This window comes from Plasmodium malariae (genome assembly GCF_900090045.1).
Source record: "Plasmodium malariae genome assembly, chromosome: 11".
NCBI classification, from domain to species: Eukaryota; Apicomplexa; class Aconoidasida; order Haemosporida; family Plasmodiidae; genus Plasmodium; species Plasmodium malariae.
In genome coordinates, this window is record NC_041785.1 from 2055819 (window position 1) to 2076556 (window position 20738).

Below are 20738 nucleotides of genomic sequence, written 5' to 3' on the forward strand. Positions count from 1 at the left end.
CAAATTTTAAGGAAAAAAAAAAAAAAAAAAAAAAAAATTCTTATAGCAGTTGAGTTTTTTCTTTTTTTCTTTTTTTTTTTAAATATTTGGTAAAAATATGCCTCGATATTAATGTGTGTATGAGAACTACTCATACTTTATATTTCTTCATGTTTTTTAATTTTTGTTCAATTAAATATTCTGCCTTTTTTTTTTTTTTTTTTACTGTTAACTTTTACATTTCTTTTTAAATTTCCACGTACAAATAATGTTTCATGTGTACCCTCCTCTTTTTTCTTTTTAATTTCGTGTTTTAATATATATGCTATATATGCATATACCCATGTACATATATGTGCATGTACACATATGCGAATATACACATGTACATATATGTGCATATACACAAGTACACATATATATATGTATGCACATAAATACTTATACGCATGTGTACATATATATACACATATTTACTGATGTGTTAACTTGTTCATTTAAAAATAAGAAACTCTCTTGTAGCATGTACACCTTTAAAATATATTATTGTGTGCTTCAACTTATACAGATGTACGAAATAAATTGTAAGACGATAACTACATTTCCCTAATACACCTTTTTTTTTTTTTTTCTCATTCTATACTACGAAATATATATGCTAATACAAATAAATTACAAGTGTAAACCTGTTCACAACATGTATACATATTTATATTTAACATACATAGCATGTTCATCTTATAAATTAATTACTCCTCTTTTCATCAATATTTACAAATATTTCTCGCATTCGTTATTGCAACCCTTATTTTGTCTTTAAAAATATATATATATATATATACATATATGTGTATATAGTTACTTGTGAAAAAACAAAAGAAAAAAGATGGAAATAAATTTTCCTAACGATAAAAACACAAGCACATGCGTGAAAAAAGTTGACTATAGTATGAACGATCAAATGAAAATGAATAATTTTTATGTGAACAGTAACAGTAACTGTAGCAATAATAATAACGGAAACAATATTATTAACTTCAAAAATTACAAAATACAAGAGTCCTTAGTTACACAACATCCGGAGCATAACAAAAACTTTTTCATTGATAAAAATGTAAACCCCTATGAATATAATTTAATGACGAAAAATGGTCAAATGTATAACAAAAATAATGTACACCTTCAGAACAACGACAAAGGTTTTGGCATTAATAACAGCAGTGGTAGTACCATCAATAGAAGTAACATCAGTGGTACTAACATCAGTGGTACGAACATCAGTGGTACGAACATCAGTGGTACGAACATCAGTGGTACTAACATCAGTGGTAGTAACAACCGAAATAACGGTAATAACAAAAACCATTTTGTTCATGAAACAATATACAGCCCTTTGAGCTTAAAAAGCTCGTCAGATACTCGAAGGTTGAACACCACGAATGTGTTACCCAGTAGAAGCCTCACACCACAAATATTAAACAAATATGAAAATACTGCATATAATAGTAATAATAATAATGCCAATAATAACAGCAGTAACAGTGATAACTACAATATTAATAATAATAATTATTATTATTATAATAACAATAAATACAGTAATAACGATAACAAGTTTGTTAGTAATTACACAACAGACTGCACCGTTAATGCTAATAATAATAACAGTAATAATATAATGAATCATATTAGCTCAAACAAGAATAACAGTATTGTTCATAATTTATATTCAAATAAAAATTTAATCGCGAATAGTAATTTATATCAGGACAAGGAAAACCAAAATAATACAAACTTATATAATTACAATAGTCATCAGTATAATTCACCAAGTAAAAACCACAGTAGAAATTTGAGCACTAAAGGAACTGCTTACAACAACAGTGGTAAAATTGTAAAGTTCAACAATGGTGGTAACTGTAACGATAGCAGTAGTAACAATAAGATTACAGGGGCTATTAACTCGTGTGATAATTTGGTAATGTCCGATGAACATCAAATGATGAATAGAAACATGAAACACTCAAATAATAGTATGCCAAATAATTTACACCAAATTCAAAGTAGCAAGATTCTAAGCAATAACATAAATACAAATACGTTATATTGTGATTTAAGTAATCCTGTAGCAAATAAAATGTCGCTTATGAAAAATTTCACCATGAACGAAAATATCACAGGTGAAATGGGAGACATCAATATAAGCAATAACATGAGCGGTACCATTGGCAGTAATATATGCAGTAACATAAGCAGCAAAAATAATTATACCCTCTCGGCAAATAATTATGACGATAATAATAATAATATTAACAATGCTGTCATAAATTATAGCAACAATAACGGCAGCACTAATGGCAATATTAATAGTAGTAACATATGTAACAATAGTAATAATAACAATAGGAATAGTAACAATAGTAATAGTAACAATAGTAATAGTAACAATAGTAATAGTAACAATAGTAATAGTAACAAAAGTAATAGTAACAATAGTAATAGTAACAATAGTAATAGTAACAATAGTAATAGTAACAATAACGGTAGTAATTATCAACAGAATAACTTAACCATTAATAATAACAAAATGGGAATGAACATAAAAAATAGTAAATTTGAAAACAATAAAAATATTGAAGAATTTAAAGGTTCTGCAAATAAACATGATACACTAATTGAAGTAACAAAAAATATGATCATCAATAATAATAACAGTAATAATTGTAATAATAGTAATAGTAATGTTAATAATAATATTAATAGTAGTAACTGTAATAGTAATATTAATAATAATACTAATATTAATAGTAGTAATTGTAATAGCATAAATGGAGCAAATAATCAAAACAAATTAAATAATAATAAATTAGGTTTAAACACATCAAGTGCATTATTTTTACCTTCAACCCGTAATAATAATAACAAAAATGAAATGAACAATATTGGCAGTGTTAGCAATATTGGCAGTGTTAGCAATATTGGCAGTGTTAGCAATATTGGCAGTGTTAGCAATATTGGCAGTGTTAATAATTTTGGCATTGTTAATAATATTGGCAGTGTTAATAATATTGGCAATGTCAGCAATATTAATAGTGTTAAAAATATTAATAATATAAGCAGCAAGAATAATATTAGCGGCAAGAATAATATTAACAATAATTATAATGATTATGATAATAAAATTTTGAAGGACATAAATAATTATACGATAAACTCGGTCGGTAAAAATAATTCAGAAATTTACAAAAACAAACATATTTATACTGATAAATCAATTCGTGAAAGTAGTAATAATAGCATTAACAATTGCAGTAATAAAAGTAGTAATCATTACAGTAATAAAAGTAGCAATAATTGCAGTAATAAAAGTAGCAATAATTGCAGTAATAAAAGTAGCAATAATTGCAGTAATAAAAGCAGCAATAATTGTAATAATAAAAGCAGCAATAATTGTAATAATAAAAGCAGCAATAATTGTAATAATAAAAGCAGCAATAATTGTAATAATAAAACCAGCAATAATTGCAATAATAATATTTTTTCAAGTGACTGTAACAATAACACAAGTGACCTTGACAAAATTAATTTTGCCAAAATTAATAATTTAAGTGTAATAAATGATAATAATAGTAGTAATGACAAAAGTGTGAACATTTATGGGTATGAAAAAAAAGTACATAATCAAAATATAAATGCTGAAGCAAATTTAGCGAATAATGTGAGTAATAATAATAGCAATAATATTTTAAAAAACATTTTAAATAACACTATAATAGGAGGTACAAATAGTAGCACGGTAAGTGGCGCAAATAATAATAGTAATAGTAATAATAACAATTATAATAATACTAGTCAGTATGTATTAAATTCTGAAAATCAGGAAACAGCATGTTTGAGTAATATTACAAATAATAATTTTCCAAAAATGCAAAACGTGAACAGTAACAGTAATAACAGTCTCAGCAGTGGTAATGTCAACATTAGTATCAACAATGGCATCAACAATGGCATCAACAATGGCATCAGTAATGGCATCAGTAATGGCATCAGTAATGGCATTAACAATAGCATTAACAATAGCATTAACAATAGCATTAACAATAGCATTAACAATCGTATTAAGAATGGACATAACAATAGTAGTAACAATAACAATAACAGTTGCAGTTACAGCAATAGTACCATGGGTTTTGGAAAAAGTAGTAACAGCTACGGAAGTTACAGTAGCGGAGTCAGTGGCATGAACAATGCTTTAAGTATTTCTTCTCAAACGTATAAAAAAATGGAGAATCATGTTTCTAGAAGTAATATTGATAATAGTTGTATTAGTAGTAGCAGTAATAGTAACATGAATAGTGGCATTCATAGTAGCATTCATAGTGGTATTAATAGTATTATTAATAGTGATGTTAATAGTAGCATTAATAGTAATATTAATACTATTAATGGTACTAATAATAGTTACACGCACATGTTGAACAATTACAACAGTAATAATGCATTATACAATAATGTGAATAATAACAATGTGAGCGCGAATAATGGCTTTATAAAAAATAACGTGGAATTATTAATTAACTCAAAAAGGTGTAGAGAAAATGTTGATAATAATGAATCTTTTACAAATTTGAACGGTCTCTCGAATGGTGTCTTAACAAGTACCCATTCGAATAATCTTCCAGGTAATATTTTTAATAACAGTCAGAGTAGTGTTATAAATGCTATGAAGCAAAATATTGCAAGTAGTAATATCAACAAATTAAATGGAAATTACAACATGGGCAATAATATACTAAATTGTAATGGTAACAATAGCAATAGTGGTAATATTAACATTAACAGTAGCATTAACAGTAGCGTTAACAGTAGCATTAACAGTAACAATAACAGTTACATTAACAGTAACATTAACAGTAACATTAACAGTAACATTAACAGTAACATTAACAGTAACATTAACAGTAACAGTAACATTAACAGTAACAGTATTAGCAACAGAAGTGGTACTAATAACAATCTAGTGCAAAATGATAACATTTGCAAGGTGACTGCAAAAAGAGTAAACAAGCAATTAAATGCAATGAACGTAATTCCTACGAACAATTTTTTAGTTAACACAGATTTGTATGACGTTGATATGAATAAGTTAAGTACATATCCTCATCAGTATCAAAATAAAGAGGAAAATAAGAGCCAAATTAATTATGCAAATAGTTTAATGTATGGGACCAGTGTAGGAAATAGCAACAGTGTACATAACAGCAGTGTTCCTAGCAACAATAATTTTAGTATGTATAACAACACAAATTATAACGTCAATTTAATGGAAAATGCAAGTGCAGAAAGTAGTAGTATGAATGTAAATAAAATTTTTAATAATAATAGTAGTAACTTAAATACAACCATGACTAGTGTAAATGCAAATAATAAAACAATTGAAGTTAATGCTCCTATAAAGAATATATCCTCCTTACCTCAATCCACGAATAACTATAACATGAAAAAATTTTTGTACTCATCGTCAGGTATTGCAAGTGCAAATGCAAATGCATCTAAAGTGACTGATTACCCTTTGAATAATTCGTCAAACTATGTAAATAATAACATAATGAACAATTTAACGGGCAGTAATTTGGTGAATAGTAACAACATGGCAAGCGCAAACATTATGAACAGCAGCATTGTGAACAATAATATCATGAACAACAGTATGATGAACAGTATAACGAACAGCATTACGAACAACATTACGAACAACATGACGAACAGTGTTAACGAGATTGATAACCTAACAAATAGTATAGGAAACAACATAACAAATAATATAACAAATAATATGCAAATTATTAATAACAATAATGTAACTCAAAAAATAAATAATAACATTTCTATCAACGTATCTAATGACATAAATAACAGTATAAACAGCATTAACAGCATTAACAGCATAAATAATATAAATAACATAAAAAGATATAAAAGTAATTTGTTAAATAATTTAAATGATTTTTCAAATTTAGACGAAATGAATGAATTAATGAAAAAATTTGAAAATTCAGATAATTATGATTATGAAAATTCGAAAATTTTGTTGAATTCAATGAGTGTGAGCGATTCGACTAAGTTTACGCAAGAAGATGGCATCATGATGTACAAGGATATAATAAACAGTAATGGAATGAACAGCGGTATGAACGGCGGTATGAACGGCGGTATGAACGGCGTTATGAACGGAGGTATGAACAGTAGTATGAGCAACACTGTGAATGACCAGAATACAAGCAAAGGGAGCGAGTTGCTTTCTAATTATTACTTAGTGAATAATAATGACCGTAGCGTTATTAGGTCTCCCAAGATGAAGAGTGGTAGTAACAAGGGCACCAATAATAGTACTGCTACGAATAATAACAATAATGTTAACATTAATAATAGTGGAAGTAGCAGTAATAACAACTTAAGTGGAACCGGAAACCACATCATCTCTGACAGTCTGAATAGTGCGCAAAACAACTTCATGCTAAACACGAATTATGATATTTTAAAAATGCAAATGCACGGAAAAGTTGGCAAAGTAAACCGAATAATGGATGTTAATAATAATTATAACAATAGTATATCTAGTGATAATATGAAAAACAATAAAAATCAGCTTAAACAGAGAAAAATGCAAGGTATAGAAGCAACCAGTTCTTTCAATAATTTAGAAAACAATTTGAGTAATAATACTGGCAATATGAGTACAACTATAAATATAAACAATTTTAGCTCTAATAATGTAGGAAGCACATCTAACTTGACAAATGTAGGTAATGGGACAAATCCAAGCTACAACAGTTTTTACGAAGCGCATGCGCATAGCTCATTTAGTAACACTATGAAAATGAAAAGCGATATTAATAACTTAAATATGCAGATAAACGGGAGTAGTGTGAACAACCCTTCTCAGAAGTATGCCATAAGTAGTATGAATAATATTGGTAGTAATAACATTAGTAGTAACATGAGAAACAACATTATTAACAACAATGTTAGCAGTAAGAATATTGGAAGTAACAACATTACAAATAACAACATGAGTGACAACAACTTGACGTTGAACGAATTTCAGAGCAACAACCAAATGGGCATGTTGCAGAATAAAGCAAACAGAAATGTGTTAACTGGTGAAGCTAATAAAAATGGTTTGCCCAATGATTTAAATTATTTAAAAAGCGAATATAATGTTGAGGGTGGTGATAGTAAAGCGAAATGCGAGCAAAATTACAGAAACACAGAAATGTTAACATCTGTTAGTAACAGTGGCTCGCCTGTTCATTATGATAAAAACAACTATTCATATTCAGAAAAAAAGAATAATTTTACGGATATGTATAACAACAGTACCATGGCAAATGCTAAGAATCCCATAATGAATATGAACAAAGTTGGCTATACGAAAAATTATGGTAACAGTAATAATGAAAACCAAATTATGAGTAACATGAAAAGGAATAACTTATTAAAAATTCAAAGTGCGAATCGTATGCACAATACCCCAGATGCTAACAGTAATAATCATAACAGTAACATTCATAGCAGTAGTAATCATAACAGTAACATTCATAGCAGTAGTAATCATAACAGTAATAATTATAATATTAATAATTATAACAATAATAATCATAATAGTAATAATTATAACAATAATAATCATAATAGTAATAGTGTTAATTTTATGGGAGCAGTAAATGGAGGCACTGATGCAAACATTGAAGTTAATGGTAGCAGTAATAGCGCCTATAGCAGTTACTGGTACCATAATAATCATAGCAGTCATAACGGTCGTAGCGATCATAACAATCATAGTAGTCATAACAATCGCAGTGGTCATATGAATGTGATGAAGGAAGCGGCGCAATCAAAGGATGAAGGGAATTTGGCTAGTTCAGAAATAAAAAAAATAGGCAATAAAATATCATCAAAAGTTTCTCCAGTTAATTATTTGAATAACGATGTAGTGAAACAATGCAAGAATATAAACAGTAACAATAGTAACAGTAATAACAGCTTTGATGTAAAATTTTCAGGGAATGATAGCAATTTTAATCCAAAAGATATTAACAAAGTAAGTAAAATGAACGGTGTGCTAAATAGTAGAAGCGCATATAACGAAATGAATAAAAATAACTATGCATATATGAATGATAACCAAGCTTTCAATAGTAGTATTAGCGGGAGTAATATGAATTATATGTATGAAAATAATGCATATATGGAAAGAAGTGTTAACAATAATGCTTATGGTAGTAGTAGTATTAATAATAAGGAAGAGTTAAAAAAAGTTAGTAGCATTGGTAGCGTTGGTAATGGTAATGTAAGCGGTAGTTTCAACGGCAATGCCAACAGTAGCAGCTACAGCAGTAGCTATATGAATACCAGTTTTAACAATTCTTATGATGCAGTTCCAGAGAGTAATAGTAATAAAAATAAATATGCGCATGTAGGACTTAACAAGACAACAAACGCAGCTTCAAATAATGATGTAAATAATTCTTTAAATTTAAAAAATCTAATTAATATTAACAATAACTTTAATATATTAATGCACAATTTGAGTTCCCCTTCCTATTTAAACAATTCCTGGAACAGCGACAGTATCATCGATAGTATAACATCAGGTATTAGTAGTACAAGTGGTGTTGGTAGTTCTGCTACTACTTCTACTACTGCTGCTGCTAGTACTACGAACAACACCATTAATAGTAGCATTAGTAGCACGAACATGAATGGTGTCACAAGCAATAGTGTTTGTCAACAGAATGATAAGATGAACCTACAGAAGAATAAAATAAAATTTTTAAACGAAAATATGAAAAATAATTTGAGTGAAGGGAACAGTAATAGTAGCATGGTAAACGATATGAGTTTTAATAACAAAACTTTAAATAACACGTTTTATGAAAATGGTAATGCAAATATGAATAACATACATATAGACAAGTCGGCAATGAAGTACCTTATGCAAAAGAATAAATATTTGAATAATGAAGAGTTACAAAATGTGTACAAGGCATTCTTGAAAGATAGTATGCTTAATAAGAACCCCATATCGAATAATTTTGTAACTGGTGGGAGTATGGAAGGAACAGTCGGAAACTCGTTGATCAATGCAAAATCTTCTAACCTCAATAACAGTGTGAGTGAAAAAAATTTGTTATACTCCTTAAATCACAACTTGTTAATGCAGTATGCAAACAATTCAAGAAAAAAAGCATCCACTATAAGCACAATTGTAAATAAGGATAGTTTATCATCACAATACAATGGAAACAAACTTATGAATGACCGAAAGATAAATGGTAAGAATATCGTAGAATATAAAGGGAAAAGTAGTAGTAGCAGTAGTAGTAGTAGCAATAATAACAATAGTAATAATATTATAGTAGATGCCTTTTTTACAAATAATGCAAAAAATGTACCCAATGATCAGCATTTAGTAAATTTTAATATAATTCAGAATATTAATAATAATGATATGAGAGAAATTTATACACAAAAGAGAAAAAATAATAATAATAGAAAAGTTAATGACATAAATAATAATGCAGATTCTTCAGGTACCTCCAAAAGAGCAAGAAAAAAGAAAAAAGAAATTATTAATTTGTCATCAGGGTCCTCCAACAATAATGATGATATTTTTACATTACTGTCATCAAATAATAGTAAAGTACCAAGAGGTTCAAAAAGCAGTACGGTACAAAAGTTAAAAAATTTTAATGTGTCCAATGGAATAGTAGATATTAACGAAGTGAGTGCCATCAGTAGTGTTACTAGTGATATGAATAATATAAATGATAATTCGAAAAACGGGAAACATTATAATGAAGTTACCGATAAGTGCGTCGGATCTGTTATCAACTTGTCGCCTATAGTGAAGGTAAATAATAGTGCCAGTAATATCGGCATTATTAGCGGAATTAATAGCAGTGATAAGGATGACAGTGGTAAGGACAGCGGCAGCAAGGACAGCGGCAGCAAGGACACCAGCAGAAATGATAACAATCTAATAGCCGATGAATCGAAGCCCATAAGTGAAAATCAGGTATCAAATAACAACATAAGAAAAAGTACCATTTTACAGATTGTGCACCCAAATCTTAATGTAACAAATAATAATTACCTGAATAGTCATGCGAATAGTGTTAATGTAAATAGTAATGCTACTAGTGCAAGTAATACTAATATTGTAAGTATTACAAAATCTTTGAATGAACTAAATAAAAACATTACTGATTGTAGTAGTGATGACAGAATATGTGAATATAGTAAATATAATGATTATACAAATAAAAGCAAAACAGATGGTAATACCACAAGCCCAAGTATAGAGATGAGTAACATAAACAATTCTGGAAATGAAACGATCGGTGAAATTGAGCCTTATCATGAAAAAGTAAAATGTATGAATGGTGCATCTAGTGGTGGTACGGCTTCTGACACCGCTTGTGAATGTATTGGTGGTACATCTAACAGTAGTGCTAATTCATTCAAAACAGAAAATACGCCTGAAGGTAACAAAGTAGAAGGAGAAATAAACAATTTAGCGAAGAATATTTTGGAGGAGAATATTTATAACATAACAGAAAAGGAATCAATGGATAGATGTAAGTATAATAAAAAAGATGAAGGAGAATTAACAGAAGTAGATGTTCACATGTCACTTAAGAATATAGACAAGCATATTGCAATTTATGAGGAAGAATTTAAAAGAAATTCATCAGGTGCCCCTTATAAGGAAAATGAAAACATAGAAAAGAGTAGTAGTCAAATGGGAAATATAGAACCAAACGATAATGATAAGGATAGGTATAATAACGATAATGACGATAAGATTGATAATAATGATAATAACGATAATAACGATAATACCGATAAGAACGATAAGATTGATAATAACGATAATAAGGATAAGATTGATAATAACGATAATAACGATAATAAGGATAAGATTGATAATAACGATAATAACGATAAGATTGATAATATGAACAACACACATTTGAAAGACGACGGTGATAATAATAACAACAATTATGTTTTTTGCAATACTGATACTTCTAATAGTGTTCAAAAGCTGCACATTTGTGACATAATCGTAAATAATTTATCATCAGGGGGTAACAATGAAAACATGGATAACAAGATTAATGAGGTGATAAATACAAAAAAAAAAAATAATGATGCTAGTGAGGATGTGTCTATATTCTCTTCATTTGTTCAAAATGAGTGTGGCAGTAATTTAGATAATATTTCATATGGTAGAATTAATAATGAAGCAAACATGAATGATGAAAAGGTTAAAATGGTTTGTATGGATAGTATGGCAAGTATGACCAACATGGGTAGTAACAATGTGTATTTGGAGGATAAGACCGAGGAAGTAAAACAGGAATGCAAACAAAATGGCATGAACAAGGAAGAAACCAGTACAAATAATAACATAGAAACAGTTGCTGTTGAGAATGATATTAGCAGTAAGTGCAGCTGTATAACGTATGATGCATTTTTAAATGATATGAATGATGTATTTCATGGCATTACGAGCAGTGATATTAATGGGACAAATGAAGGGACATACGAAGCGACATGTGAAGCGTCAAATGGTATAAATGATGTTGAACCTGTTCGAAATAAAAAGCAGCATGAAGTATTATATGCATTGCTGAATGAATATGTTGATAAGGAAAATAAGAGTATTTATGTAGCACTGAAAAATGAAGAAAATGATGTAAAGTGCAAAATAGAAAATAAGGCGTATGCTCTTTATTTAAAGGAAAAGGGGAAACAAATAAAAAGGAATAATATATCACCCTCTGAAGAAATTAAAAATAGTGATATTGAGAATGACAAATCAAAAATGAATGACTTGAATAACGATAATAATGAAGATGATAATAATGACGAGTTGTTAACGAATAGATTAATTATAGATTCTCGACACAATGCAGTATTAGTTAGTTTTGATAAAAAGAATGGATTTTTATCAACTAATTTAAGTAGCAACACAAACGAAAAAGAGGAATTAAAAAACAATCTATTAATTAGTTTGTTAAATATAAATTTCAAAGAAGAAATAAAAAGAACAATACAGAATGCTTGTGCAAAAATTGAAAAAAATGAAAAAAATGAAAAAATAGTTTTCAATGTTTCCAAGCAGATTAACGATATTAAACTTCAGTACATTTTAAAAAAGTTATTAAAAGGAAAAAATAGCAAATCCGAGAAAAATAATTTAAAAATTCTGAAAATTCAAAAAAGGAAAATTCTGCAGAAGAACTTTTATCAGAAAAGTAAAATTTCGGAAAGCGATCACCTGCATGTGTGCGCAAGCGCGTATATATGCGTATATATACATATACAAATGTATTTACATATATCTATGTTTGCGTTCGGGCGCACCGTCCCTTCTAAGAAAACATCATTTGTGCATGTGTGCAAACATGCGATGTGCAGTGCTAAAGGAATAAATGGAATTGTATTTATTTTGTGTTCACTGAATTTAGTAGTATAAGTATGCGTTGTTTTCTTTATTTGCTTTTCATAGGTAACAAATCAAAGGCGATTACTCTTGAATATGTTCTCAACCCAACCCCAGAAGTTTATGGCAACATGAATTGGTAAGTTTTTTTTTCTATCCATGTAACATATGCACGTGTGTCGATATGCATGTATGTATGTGCGCATTCATGTATGTATGTATGTATGTATGCATTAACATTTGCACAGATGTATATATGTAAATGGAAGGGTGTGTCCATAAGGTGTACATGTTAATTATTTATATTTTCTTCTCTGTCAGCATTGTAAGATCAGAAGACTGCTTACTTACAAATGACAAGGAAAAAAGAAACATAGAAAAAATCATAAATGCAAATTTTGAAATAACGGCAACGACTGTTTCCGTGGCAACACCCGCAATTGTTAACGTTTTTAAGAATGATGAATATGAGTAAGATGAAAAGTGCAATATTGAATGTGCATATATGTACGATTATCATTACTCCGTTGTTGCATGTTGTCACGTCTGCACTATTTTGATATTATGATTTTTGTTATTTTACTTACTGTATTTTGTTTATCATGTTTATTTTGTATATTTTATTTTATTTTTTTCAGATTACTAGATTCACACTTCTGCAACTTCTTCTATTTCTATGTTCGCCTTAACGACGAGTTAAATGCAACCATAGAATTTCACAAAGAAAATAAAGTAAATATCAAAACGGATAGTATTTATATGTACACGTATACTTATATGTATGTATATATGTAAATATGTATATATACAATTAAACATATATACACATATACATACGTACGTACACATGAATTACGCCCAATTACTTCATAATGTTTTTCCTCATTCTTATTTATAGAACACAAAAAATGCAGATAAATCCTTTAAGCTAAATATACGCGCACATTGTAAAGATTATGATACATTTTTTAGAAATTTTATAGAATTTCTGATTTAATTTAAGCTTTTTCGTTTTTTTTTTTTTTTTTTTTTTTTTTTTTTTTTTTTTTTTTTTTTTATGATAATTTTTTCCTTTTTTTTTTTTTTTTTTTTGAAATAAATATATATTTTAAATTTTAAATCAATAAAACAAAGTTTTAGTTTTTTATTCTGACAAATATAGAGGAATCGTTCTTTATTTAATGTACTTTAACTCATCATATGTCTAAAATAAGTTGACTTACTGTTTCGAAGGACAAAATATAGCTGATAAATCAAGGATGCTCAGTTCCCTATTTTTTTTTTTTTTTTTTTTTTTCTGTATTGTTTGAATTTAATGCAACTGCTGTAAGAAATGAAACAAATTTCTTTAAAAATCGTCTTTTCAGATAGATATTTTTAATACGAATAATATATATCTATATTTTATGTAAATACAAATGTATGTATTACGTATATATATATGTATATATCCTTTTAAAATGTACGTGTCAGGCTACTCATTTAATTATAAATTACAAAAAATATATACGTGTATAGGGTTATTTGCACATCACACATTATATTTTACACGATACAAAATGTTTCACCATTCAATCCATTCAGTTGCTGTCCCCCTGTTTTGTTAACTTTGTGAAAGGAGAAATAAAGAAAAAACAGAATATTATATGAACATTTTTAAATCTTATAAATTATTATTGCAACCTAATATCTTCTTAAATTATAACTAATTAAAATATGATACCTTGTAATAGAAAAAATCAATCATTTAAAATAATGATCTAACCAAAAAAAAAGGGCATAATAATGCACTAGGTATATATTATACATAATAATATGTTTACGCTATACATATGTGCAATGCAAATTTTTTCGTTTTTTGCGTAATGCCCCTTTAAATTTAAGAACTTCAAAAAAACCTTTTTAAAATTATAATAATTTCAAATATGCCATTTGAAATAAAACTATTTTTAAATTATTTTAAAACAAAATATTACAAAATTTTACTTTTTTAAAATAAATGAAATACATTATACTTTTTAATAGGAGAGGCCTGGCCGCACTTGTATTAAATTATTTTATTCACAATAATACGGCTATTACATTACTTTTATAACTTTTTCATGTATTTACAGGAAAAAAAAAAACATATGTTCTTTTTATCAAAATAGATGAAAATATGTAAATGAAATAAATAAAAAATATAATTATCATTCCTTAAAAAAATTGCTGCCTTTTCCATATAAAAAAAAATATATCTCATGGTGAAAGGTATTCACTGTTAGAGACGTAGGGGCTTATAGGTTAATTTATTGTGTTTCTTCTGTTTTTTTTTTTTTTTTTTTGTTCAAATTTCTCTTTTTGCACTACATACTTTGTATATGCATACATATACATATATAATTATATTATGTTTACATTTTTTTTTAACATTTTTGTACATATAAAAAAAATATTTACATCCATAATTATAAATTTTTTACAGTTTTTTTTTTTTTTATTTCGAATAACAAAATTTACCTTTGATGGTTTGAAATTTATATTCAACTACATTTAAATTGGTTTTTACAAATTAGAATAAAATTTTAAATTGTAAATTTTTTCCTCTTATTTCCTTTCCTCTTATTTAAAAATGGTAAGAATTATAATGTCCCAAAAAAAATACCCAATTTTCATAATGCGGAAAAAATTGTTTTATATGTATACAATACATAATATTATATACATATATATATAAATATACGTACACATAGAATTACATATATATGTTATACTTGTTGGTATGTGAATGAACAAAATTTACGCTGCATAAAAGCGAGCACGTCGAGCACAGTGTATGTTGTAAAGAAACGTTTCATGTATAATAGGTGCACGTATATATACATATGTATATATATATATGTGTATTTACCTTTTACCTTATTGAAGGGATCAATTAAAACCTTCAGATTAAAACAAAGACTCGGAAAATGCAGGAAACAAAATAGGCCAGTTCCTCATTGGTATAGATTAAGGAAAGATACCAAAATAAGGTAAAGTGAAAAAAATACAGTTTTTTTTTTTGAAAAAAGCGTTAAAAAATATAATATATACGTGTGCTATATATATATATATATATAGGTATAGGTATAGGTATTTATAATTATTGCACATGTACTTGTAATAGTTAGAATTGAAATGACCTTATTTGCACTTCTAATGTATCATTTATAATAGTTTATATATAGTGTATAATGTTATTTTCCCCACCCCTTTCTTTTTTCTTTGCAGATATAATACAAAAAGAAGGCACTGGAGAAGAACGAAATTAGGATTGTAAATATATAATAAGCTTCTTTTATTTTTATTTACCATATTTTAAGAAGAAATGAATGATAATGAAAATTTTAATTATGAAGAGTGTGTACATTTAAAACAGGAAACTTTTAAACCATTTTTTACTCTATGTTTTCCTTCTTTTTTTTTTTTTTTCCATATATGAATTACATAAAACAGTAAAAATAAATGTAAATATATGTGTAAATATATATATATATTGTATAAATATTTAACCTTAATAACTAAAACGGTAATATTGCTCTTTTAATGTTTAAAACAAAATTGTGAAGTAGAATTTTTGGAAACAAATATGTTCACCAAGTAATAGTGCCAATTAAATGCTTAAACATATTATGAAATGAAATAAAATAAGGTTAAAAATTCTTACACTAAGAAGTGTACTCCAAATTAATACATATATTTTGAACTAGTGTTGATATTTACATGTACAGTATATTTGTGTAAACATATATATATATATATATATATATATGTAATTGTATGAACACACAAAATAACAAAACAAAACTTTACCAAGCTCACAGATGGTATCATCAGCACCATAGGTATTTATAAATTATTCTTACTTCAAAAAAAAAAAAATGAAGCTGAAGTATTTTTTGTACATATATTTATACTTAGCCCAAAAAAAAAAAAAGAGAAAAAAAAAAAAAAAAAAAAAAAAAAATAAATAAATAAATAAATAAATAAATAAATAAACAATATGTGAATGAGAACACTGGATAAATTAGAAAGCATACAGGGCGGTGAGAATTCGCAAAAATCTTATAATCACTTATTAATCTTGTTTAACAACTTTTGCTTATTAAATAAAAAAATTCATGCAAAATACCGTAGATCAAAAAATAACAAATTGTACAAAGATTTATGTATATTTCAACCTATTAAAATAATATTTAAAGATAGATAAATTGCAAAAAATGTAAAAAATATTTTGAAATTCTTGTAGTACATTATTCTATATTCCTATTTATGGTTTAAAAGATTAATTTAAGCTTTTTTAATACTGATTGAATTTTGTAGCAACTTCCCAATTCCGTGACATATTTTTGTTTTTTTTTTTATGTATACATATGCGCGTATTTATATATGTGTAAATATGTGTGCACATTTTATATATATATATATATATATATGTGTTTATGATTTTTTTTTTTTTTTTTGTGTGCGTGTGCAAAATACGTGAGAAAGAAAAAAAAAAAAATTAATTCTAATTTGTTACATGAAAAATACATGATTATAAAATATTTAGGACAAGCAAATCAAAAAAGTGTATTTGTCATTTTTATTTAAACTAAAAAAAAAAAAAAGAAGACATTTTAAATCGCGTTTTTTTTGTTTTGTTTTTGTCTAAATTTTTTTAAATTATATATATTTTACATAAAATAACCTTTATAATTTCCTTTTATTTTCTTTTTCTCTTTTTTTTATTTTTTTTTTATGGGCATTTAAAAATTATAATGATGAAAAATTTGAGTAAGAATAGTAGCACGGAAACAGATGGCCTTTCGGTTAACATAAATAACAGCAATGATTTTAGCAGAGTTTTACATGAAATAAAATTAAAGCAGAACGAATATGAAAAAAAGAAAAGTAAGAAAAATACGCAACCCAAAATAAAATCCAAAAATGTTAATGACAGTGACAAGGATAACACAATTTTGAAAAAAGAGTCAGAGAGGAATGCAACAAAAAATAAAAGAAATCTTAGCAAAAACAAAAGTAAAGAAAAATATGTGCAAAAACAAAAGAGTGAACAGAACATAAAGAAAACAAATTTGTATGATACACCAATTTTTCCTCGTATTAACTCTTTAATTTTAGATCATGAAAAGGAGGAATGCAACAATGCAGAATATTCAGATAATAACAAAAATGCAGTAGATGAAAAAATAAAAAAAAGTAATTCTAATTATAAAATTGAGAAACATAGCATTTACGATATTTATGCACATACTCTAAAAAAGCTATCAATTGAGGATAAAAGTGATCTTTTAAAAGCAAATAACGCAGAGAACTATTACATTAATAAGAATAAAATTTCAGAAAACAAAGAAAACAATAAAAATTTGCATAAGTCCAAAATTTCTAACAATGCTTCAGATGAATCATCATTTAATTTTACCCAGACATATGACACTATCTACTCAAACACAGAAGCGGAGGAAATAAATCACCAGAAAGATAATGATACAAAACTTCACCACACAAAACAAACAAAAAAGGATTTAGTGCCATCACACCTGAATAACGATAAACGCAATTACAAAGACTTAGAACAATTTCATAATAAGAATAATAGTTCAAATAATGGGAATTTTTATAATAATGATGACTTGTTTGAAAATTCACATGTAATCAAAGAACATGATAATTATGGCAATGGTGATTCCCATGAAGAGGAACATATAAGAGGAATAGGAAAAGAACAAAATGCAAAGGAAAGAGGACGAAAATCAGATAAATATGAATATGGAAAAGAAGAGTATTGTGATATTTACAAAGGTAAAGAAAAGTGTAGACCACAAGATATAATAAAACACTCTAATATGGATGAACAAAAATTGCGTGAAAACTCCCAAAGCTTAGATGAAAAGAGTAAAAATAAAATGAATCATCCAAAATCTTTAGCTAGTGAAGACCTTAAGTTAAGAGGAAATAAAAATTCCAAAAAAGATCAAATGACATATTTAGCTAATAATTCCTCCTATAATGAAGTAGAAAAGGAAAATAATTATTTAAACATTTCAGATTCGTTGTCCATTGATTACTTACATGAAAATGAAAAGGAAGAAAAGAAAAAGAATGAAATGAAAAATAAACATAATGAAACAGTTAACAAAAATAACGCGGATAACACGATGAATAATTATCCTGATAGTGTTTATGATGAACAGAACTCAGTTGAAACATCATTAAAAAATTTTCCCGAAATTAATATGTATCATTCAGTAAATGACCAATTGTACCAAAAAAAAAAAAAAGGGTATTCAAAACAGAATATAAACTACCCCAAATCAGATGCAACTACAACAGATTCAGATTATTCTATTAATGAAAAATTAGATATGTCCTACGATCACTTTAAAAGTAAGAATAAAAAAAAATTGTTTTCTATTGCAGAAGATTGGGAAAATAAAGAGAAGTTATTAAATGTTGTAAATAGTAAAAACATTTTAAATATCAGAAAACTCCTAAGAATAATGAGAGAATTTTATGTCGGATTTATAGGATTACAATTAATTTATTTTATAACATATCTTTTGTTTAGCAACAATAGCGTTTACCTAATTCAAATTATTTCCATATCTTGTACCTTCTTTTCCCTATTAGATGCTAATTATCATGGTTATTTATTAAATGGATTTATTGATATGTGTATAGCTATTTTTTTAAATATAGCTATTTTACAAAATATAGCTGGTTTTAAAAATCTACAGTCTAACGATGTTTTAAAAAACATAACCATATCAAATGTTGTTTTTCTCTATTTCTTTTCCATGTTTTCATTTCTAAATGGTTATTTTATTTATAAATTACATTCCTTAGAAAGAAGAAATATTAAATATGTTATACAAAATATTGAATATAAAACAGAAAAGGATTTTTAAATTAGGATATTTCCCTCACATGAGAAGTTGGGGTATATTTATTAAAGTATATGTTTTTTTTTTGTTTTTTTTTTGTTTTCCTCCATTTATAATTATTAATAAATATGAATTCACAAAACAAAAAAATAAAATGTTGTCTAAATGACCATTATTGTGCAAGACCATTTTGCTGATTAAAAACTGTTAATTTTTTTACACATTATATATATATATATATATATATATATTTATATATTTATCGTATTTAGCGTACCAATGTGGGGGACCAAATATTGTGTTTTCTTTTTTTTTTTTGTGATAATATTTAATTTTGCAACAATTTTTTATTCACTGAAGTAATATAAAAGACTTTGACACATCACATTTGTATTTAAAAAAAAATATAAAAGTTCCTTATAAATTTTTTCAGTTAAAATAGTTTTCATTTTGATTATGAGCATTTCCGTACGTTTTTTTTTTTTTTTAATCTACATATTCACAAATTAACATTAAAAATAAAACGATGTGAATGCCTACCGCTGTATTATTTATTTCTGTTCAAATAGATACTTGTATTTCCAAAAAAAATATTCTTTGCGACTGATGAAATATAATAAAATTTGAATAATAAAAATACGTATAGAATTTTTTTTTCCTTGTGCTTTTTCATAATACAATTAAAAAGTGGACAAAAAAGCATTTCGCTTCATAAAAATTTTTGTTAACTTGAAGGTTAATGTTTTTGTTTTATCTGAACAGTAAAACAAAAAAAAAAAAAATCTGCACATTTATGTATTTTTTCTCATTTTACTAATATTGACATATACATTACCTGACTTGTTAATACATAATTGCATTTTTCACTAATTCCGTAGAGGTGTATTTTTTTCCCTTTTTTTTTTTTTTTTAAAGCAATTTTTGAAATAATATTTTTCTTTTACTAGAAAAATAGCTAGAAAATACTAATTATAACTGAAACTCATATACATATTTATATATACATTACTACATGGACAATTACAAGTGCATTTTTTTTTTTTTTTTTTCCTTTGTCAAATAACATAAAAAATGCAGACTTAAAAAAGGAAAATTAAATCAAATAGAGATAATTTCCAAAAAAAATTATGACTTTTTCTTGTAATTTGTTTTACATTTATAAGAGGACGCAAAATAAATAAGAAAAATTCTACATCCTTCTCTATATGAAAAACTTTAGCACATATACAATTATATAAGAATTATATGTCAATATATATATTTATTCGATTTTTCAAGTCATAACAAGAATCAATTACAAAGTTAATTTTAAACTGCAGTTAAAAAAAAAAAAAAAC

The 20738-nt window shown here is 26.5% G+C and overlaps 3 protein-coding genes across 3 annotated transcripts; all 3 read left to right on the plus strand.

Annotated features, from left to right (window-relative positions):
* Nucleotides 1–865: 865 nt before the first annotated feature.
* PmUG01_11051300 (conserved Plasmodium protein, unknown function) lies at nt 866–12971 on the plus strand (the record flags this gene model as incomplete). The annotated part of the gene is made up of 3 exons (XM_029006182.1): nt 866–12308; nt 12563–12635; nt 12818–12971. The coding sequence occupies 3 exons, from the start codon at nt 866–868 to the stop codon at nt 12969–12971; spliced, it is 11670 nt and encodes a 3889-aa protein (XP_028862697.1).
* A 2136-nt stretch (nt 12972–15107) lies between these two features.
* On the plus strand, nt 15108–15794 carry PmUG01_11051400 (60S ribosomal protein L39, putative; the record flags this gene model as incomplete). The annotated part of the gene is made up of 3 exons (XM_029006183.1): nt 15108–15110; nt 15404–15507; nt 15746–15794. 3 exons carry the CDS (start codon nt 15108–15110, stop codon nt 15792–15794), a joined length of 156 nt encoding a protein of 51 aa, XP_028862698.1.
* A 1483-nt stretch (nt 15795–17277) lies between these two features.
* PmUG01_11051500 (conserved Plasmodium protein, unknown function) lies at nt 17278–19425 on the plus strand (the record flags this gene model as incomplete). The annotated part of the gene is made up of 1 exon (XM_029006184.1): nt 17278–19425. One exon carries the CDS (start codon nt 17278–17280, stop codon nt 19423–19425), a length of 2148 nt encoding a protein of 715 aa, XP_028862699.1.
* Nucleotides 19426–20738: the final 1313 nt, after the last annotated feature.